We start from the raw sequence: 7,035 nt of genomic DNA on the forward strand, positions 1-7,035 counted from the left end.
ACTCTGTTGATGAAGTGGACAGCATTTGAGAGCAACAGCTTTCCTCTGCCTACGAGACATCTGCAAACAGTCAACAGATCTATGCTGACTCGTCTGTTACATCTCATAGCCTAAATACTGTATCAGAGATGCACTCAAAAAGTCACAACTGCACTCAAGTGGTACAAACAAACTAACCAACAAACCTATTGAGTGCCACATAATGTGGGTTTAAAGCAACCCAATACACTTCTATTACCTTAAAATAACGGCTTCAAACCAGTCTTTAGGGACGTCGCCATCTCCTTCAAGGCAGTGCTAGGGTTAGGCAAGTGTTTTTAAATTATTAAGTCAGCATGAGTTGGAGGCTACATTCATTGGTTTGCACTTTTGTTTTTTGTTTTGTAAAAAATATTTGCCAGTATTTTTTACACTACAAAAATATACACCTATAAAGTTGTTTGATATGCATTTGATACACACCCATTTTCTTCAACCCAATGAAATTCAATGACAAAACACTATTTTGTATTTCAAAAACATATTTTAAACACATGTATCATAAGTACTGCCCATCCATGACTGTATGAGTAGAGTTAGTCAAGGTCAGTGTTGAGAGTAACATACCATAACACATAACAAGACCATTGAAATAATATAGGATATAGAATTAACAGCAGTAAAAACTAAGGATTAGGGTGCTCTCTCTCTATCTCTGTCAACACTTTGTATACCCCTCTACCTGCCTTGTCTTTTCCTTTTCTGTCTCTGTCCATGTGTTGACATGTACACAGACACCCACATAATACAGTCACCATTTTAAACTAATGGGACCGCTGTATTTAGTCTTACTCTTATGTAGTCCTTGCTTGCGTTTGTATTCAATTGAGGTCCACTGTATTTTGCCTCAGGCAGCCATTGCTTGCAGAAGTGTTATCTAGACCTGTTAATGTAATCCATGTAATCTGCTTTTTTATCCAAAATATTGCAACGTCAGTAAGAAGTGCAAGCTTTTTAGATGGAAGGAAAGAGTGGATTTGCCATAGCTGTTATTCACTGTGATTTCAAATGCTGACCCACTCTTTTGCAGCTGTTGTGGGCTATTACCAAGTTATTATTTTGATTGTGAGTCTGTCCACTTTAAATTACTTACAGTATGTTCTCTCCATCTGTTTAGCTACGAATTGAAATCCATTGTAATGGAAGTGCAGTGTTCTGTGCCAGGCAATTCACTTTGTGTTAGTGTGCGCTAGAATGCTTGTTATTATCAGCAAATAACCATGAAAAAGCAGTTGCCTTATTACAGTGAAGTTCATGGTTTTGGCAGACCAGTTGTCTGAGAGTCATTTTTCCAATGCACAGCGTCCTTGTCTTTGTTCACTATGTTGACTGTAGGAGAGTATTTTGCCATTTGCTAACTGGCTTGAAACTACATTAGGCCTACCACAATTATCTACACAAGCATTGGCTCAGATATACAATAGTGAATTAGGGCCGTTAGAAGTGCAGGAACGCATATTTGTACGCTTCACCTCTATTTTGAGTGCATAATGTGAACAGTACACACTCCCCTTTAGAGTATCTAGTCAGATTATTAGTACATTATCCGATGACACGTTAAGAAATGTATGGTCAATGTTAAGGTTTGAGGTTGAGTTTGGTTAAGGTGATGTTTAGCAATTGTTAAACAACAGTTTTACATAATAAACTTGAATCTCAACAGATGACCTACTGTCTCTGTAGGTGGACTACCCCAATTGTGCTTTAAACTTGTAAAATAAAGACACTGACACTATCACTGATTTCTGCAAACCAAATAATATAACATAGTTATGTATCAGTGAACGCAACAATTTCTGAAAATGCAAACAACAAAACAAGTCCCTTCCAACAATCTCATAGTCATCCCTGACCTCTTTTTTTTGGTTTATTCTAGGTACTTTTTAGACGGAGTTCAAAGCCTGTTGGTCTCTCTTGGTGAGGTCCCTTCAGAGGCTTCCTGTAACCTTTGTGTCTTTTTCTCCTCCATCATCATCAGTGTGCTGCATCTGTCATACTCACACAGCTGGTCATGGGCTAAATTCCCTTTCCTGTGCATGCCTCTTAACCTGGATACACAGGATGATTTCCTGTATGCTTATAGAGGCCTCCTGCTCCTGTGAAGGCCAATGTATAGCCCTTGACAACAAACATGAGAAGAGTAATGTCCAGGGCAATCCCTGCATCCCTGTCCACTGTATAAAAGACCCAGACCTATAAACAGCCATTAATCACAGGTTTCCATATGCAACGCTCACCAAACTGTCTGATTAAACTGTTATTTATGATGCAAATTGGCAATACAATGTAGAACATTACACTACAGGCTATGAACTCAAATATACTGTAGATTACCAAACAAAATCCATATATTTTCAGTGGAACATCAAGCTAGTTTTGTGCTGGACAGGACTAGCTGACCACCTCTATCCCTGTCCCCTCCTTTTGTCCTACACAGATCTGAAGCTTTTCATAATTATCTCTACACTCAGACCTCAATAACAGTGATATTCTTGAACAGAATGGGTAACTGAAAATCCCCTCCAACGGTTCTCATCAAATTCATAATAAGCCGTTTTTAAGGCATATAATTCGTTCATGTCCCAAGCCATCCACATTCAGTTTAATTCGACCTCCTATTGAGCAACAGCTCCATTTTGTGAGCGTGTGATATCAAGTGTTTGAAAATGATATTTCAAAGGGCTTTTCATGGACCCAGTGGTCATGTACTTGTTAGTGCCCTGATAAGCCACTTTGCCTTCCCACAAGCTCAACTAATTAAGAACTCTATTAGGTCCCTCTCCCTCTTTGCCTGATGGCAAAAGCTAATGTTTCGTCATTTGTGTTTTCTGGACATTTTTGCTTCTTCCCTTTCCTTTTCACTTCCTTTTTACTTGCTAAGATACAAACACTCAGTGCTATACAGCTCATATACATTATGCAGTCTAGAAATTATCGATGGTACATTTTATGGTGAGACTTAATGCGGTACACTGTGTGGAGATGATATAAAAATGGCTTTTATGTCTGAATTAGTATACAATGGCCAGTGGCAAAACTACAGCTGTACAGCATCAAAATCCCTTGGTAAGACTCATTATGCATTGTCTTCAAGGTTAAAGTCAAAGGTTCTTAGAGTATTACCTGCAATACAGCCCTACTACTCCACCTGTCAAGAGAACAATGGCTATCTTACATCCTAATCCAAGTCAGCGCAAGGGGTGAAAGAAAAAAAAGCCCAAACAAAATAAAACAATGGAAAACAGGCCAAGCCAGACAGAAGGGCTACTTTTGCTAGTCCCGGAGGGAGTAGCAAGATAAGCCCCTCTCTGCTTCTCTTCCCCTCAAACTTTGCCGTTCTCCAAAGGCAATGCAAACGAGTTAGCCCGAAATGAACCTCCGTCGAGTCGTCAAGGCTGAAGACTTGCCTGCCTTCAAATTAGGACTGTTAAGCAGAATGGTTAAATTGGAATTCAAATTCTATTAGCGGTCATGCCCGACAGCAAATAACTCAGAACGTGGTCCAGCGCAATAAGACCATTACAACAAAACACATGGAAGTGCTACAGATCCATTAAGTGAAGATAAACTCAGGATATGTTTCAGTTGGTCTGTCTACCACCACTAATGAAGTTGTCTCATTTAGAAGCTGATTAAAACCAGTGAAAGACCGAGTCAGTTTGTAGTTAGAGTGTCTTTACATTTTATTATCACAACTGTTTAGGGCAAGTCTTTTGGAGGGAGTTGCTGATTAAAATGGAATAAATCGTGGGGTAGCTGACTTGCTTCAATCTACTGTAGATGTACGAGGTAAATGATATGACCAACGCTTACAGGCATATGTAAGAAGCTATATGCAAGACATTTATTGTAATAAATTATATAATGGCCATATTATGTTGCCAGAAATTAAAGAAACATGCCATTTTGAAATACTGGCTTCACTTGACAACAATGGCACAGCCATTTCATTTGCGGCCTGCAAATACTGTTTATGTTGAGTTAGTGGTTTTGGCTTGTTGTGCCACCCACTGCCAATTTACCAATCCCATTTATACCTATCTGAACCCATGTGGCCTCACATACTCACTCACTTAGCGCCTGAGTCTGTGAGTCTTTAGTCCTTAGTCCTCAGGGCTCACTTTTGGACTCAGCCAGATGTGTGCCTCTCTTAATAATGTCCAATGAATTCCTATAGGCGAACTCCCATCAAGTTGTAAAAGCATCTCAAGGACCATTGGTAGAAGTAGGATGCACCGGAGCGCAATTACATCATAACAAAGGGTGTGAATACTTCAGTCTTTTATTATTATTATTATTTTGTACAAATTTACAAAACACTTCAAACACCTGTTTTTTTGGGGAGTGTGAGTATTGTGAGATTGATGAAGAAACAATTAATTGAATCCATTTTAAGATGAGTGCAAAACATAACAAATGTGGAAAAAGTGAAGTGCTACTGTATATGTTCACATTTCAAACCAATGGGAAATCTTAAACCAAATGTGGATGCTTGCTTTCAAAGAATATTTTGAAGATACTATTTTACTGTTGCTTTTCACATCACACATGTGAAATCTCAGCAACGTCATCATTAACTTTTCACTGAAATCAGCCATACATAAATCCAGATAAAAAATCATCAAAATTAAAAAAAAATAAACTACAGGTCAGAATCTACAGTACAACCACATTGTATTTAGTCTCTCTTTATCTTTTGTTTATAGCATAACCCTAAAACGTATTTGCATGAGGCAAACAGCATCAGCAGTGCACAGGAAAACACAGTAATCAGAAACACTACCACATCCACTGAGTGGTAGGAGTACCAGGGCATCTTGTAGGACTCTGTGCGCAGATGAGCAGCGCCTTTGTGTCTCATGACAAACTCAATCCAGTAGAGGGCTTGGTCCATGGGCCTCATCGGCTGGTCATGGTGGATCCTGGAGAGCCTCTGCATGTTCTCCTTGTAGGATGGCTCATGGAGCACCTCTTGTAAAGCTCGGAGGAACGTGTCTCTGTTAATAGTGCTAAGGATGAGAAGCTTTGCTGATCCTCTCTCCTTCAGTCGCACCACATTGTCATGCTGGTCAAAAAAAATAGGAATCCCAATAACCGGAACGCCATGATATATGGCCTCTTGAAGTCCGTTTGTTCCCCCATGAGCTATAAAGACTCTGGTCTTCGGATGACCCAGTAGATCATTTTGAGGTATCCACTTTACTAGGAGGGTGTTGTTACCAAGGGTAGATGGTATTTTCCCAAAATGCCTCCATATGACTTTCTGAGGCAACTCAGCAAATGCGGCTGCTATTTCCTCTGTCAAGTCACTTGGCAGCTCACCAATCAATGTTCCCATAGACATGATGATGACTCCATGTTCTCCAGAGCTCTGCACAAAGTCCTCCAGGTCTTGAGGAAGGGGCTTTGCTGGTTTACACTGTAGCCCTCCCACATATACTATGTTGGGCATAGTGGGGCGTGGGAACTCAAACAAAAAATCGACTCGCATCAGCCAAATATCAGCTGCTTGCACAAGTTCATGAAATTTGACTTTTGGTTCAAAATAGTTATCACAGACTGCCTGGTGTTGGGACTGAATTAGGAAGGTCAACTCAAACTGATAAAAGAGGTAAAAACACATATTTGTCACCCTTTGTAAGAAGGTCATTTTATCAGAAAGGCCTGAATATGTGATAGGTATGTATGATACCGGAGAAGGGGCGACACTACGGTGTCCATCAGTACTGGTAACCCACCGCACATGGTAGACTAAGGGCAACTTAAGGTAGTGAGCCAACAAGATGCCTTCACTGACAGCAGGGTCAGTGAGAACCATGTCAAATTGACTCTTATTTAAACCCTGCGTCAAGGCTCTGTCCTCAAATATGGAGGACGCCATGTGACTGGAGATGCCATGGATTTTGTATATATAAGTGGACATTATTGCCTGTAAATGAATGAAATTAATCAAGGAACTGTTCTCTCTCTTCATTTCCAAATATTTTGAAATCATTGGTCTGATATATTCCTTATTGAAGCCTTTCTCAACAGGCACCGTGATGGAGTTATAGTAGGCAGAGTCCTCTTTGATGTACCAGCTCTTAGAAGATTGTAAAACAGTGATGGAGTGTCCACGGTCATGTAGCATCCTTATCAGGATATCCATGTTCACCCAATGGCTTCCCTCCATTGGAACCACTAGTATCTTCCCTCCATGACAAACTGAACAGGAAATGACAAGGAGAGGCAGGAAGTAGAGGGGTGATGGGAGTGCAGGAGGAAGCCAAGACGACATCCTACTGCAAACAAAATGAACACAACAACTAAATAACATTTATTAAATTATGACACAAATCAACTAACTTAATATACTTCAAATGCTTTTTTTTTTTTGTTATTAACTCTCTGGAGTCAAAATCCCCCCCCCCCCCTGGGGATTTGAAAAACTGTTCCAAACACACATCTCAATCTTTGCTAGTTTCTGTCCTAGAAACATATAAGTGACACCATTGGAAACCTTTAATCAAGAGAATGTACCAATGGCACTTTGTAAAACACTAAAAGAAAATTCTAGGATTTCAGTCCTCTCACCTGCAGCAGGCCCATTCAAAAAGCCCATTCAACGTCATTTGCATTTGAAAGAGACACTCACTAAGTGACCCATTTGACTAGTCTGACTTTTTTTCCAATTTGTAGTAAAGCTACATAACATTTTTAAATGTTCTTTTTACTTATATGGAGCCAACACCGTTGTTTTCAAGGTTCAAACTTCAAAAGTCTTTTTTTTACCTTTGAACTTTAACCTTTGAAAATCTTTTTTGTTAAAATAGTTGTGTTTACACTGAATTATAATAAAAAGTAATTTCATTACATCCACTTTACTCTCATATAATTATTGTGGAGGACCTATAGAATACAACCATATGTGCCACTTTTGCATAGATGCTTTTAGCTAGATGAAAAACAAAAAAATCTCAAGGTATAGCTGACTGCCTCAAAGTGCCTGAAAAGGCC

General features: G+C 39.5%; 1 protein-coding gene across 1 annotated transcript; it reads right to left on the reverse strand.

Moving 5' to 3' along the window:
* Positions 1 to 4,717: 4,717 nt before the first annotated feature.
* LOC134094006 (UDP-glucuronosyltransferase 2B13-like) lies at positions 4,718 to 6,202 on the reverse strand. The gene has a single exon (XM_062547361.1). It carries the CDS (start codon positions 6,185 to 6,187, stop codon positions 4,718 to 4,720), a length of 1,470 nt encoding a protein of 489 aa, XP_062403345.1. The 5' UTR covers positions 6,188 to 6,202.
* Between the last annotated feature and the right edge of the window lie 833 nt (positions 6,203 to 7,035).

This window comes from Sardina pilchardus, chromosome 10 (assembly GCF_963854185.1).
Source record: "Sardina pilchardus chromosome 10, fSarPil1.1, whole genome shotgun sequence".
Taxonomy (NCBI): Eukaryota; Metazoa; Chordata; class Actinopteri; order Clupeiformes; family Clupeidae; genus Sardina; species Sardina pilchardus.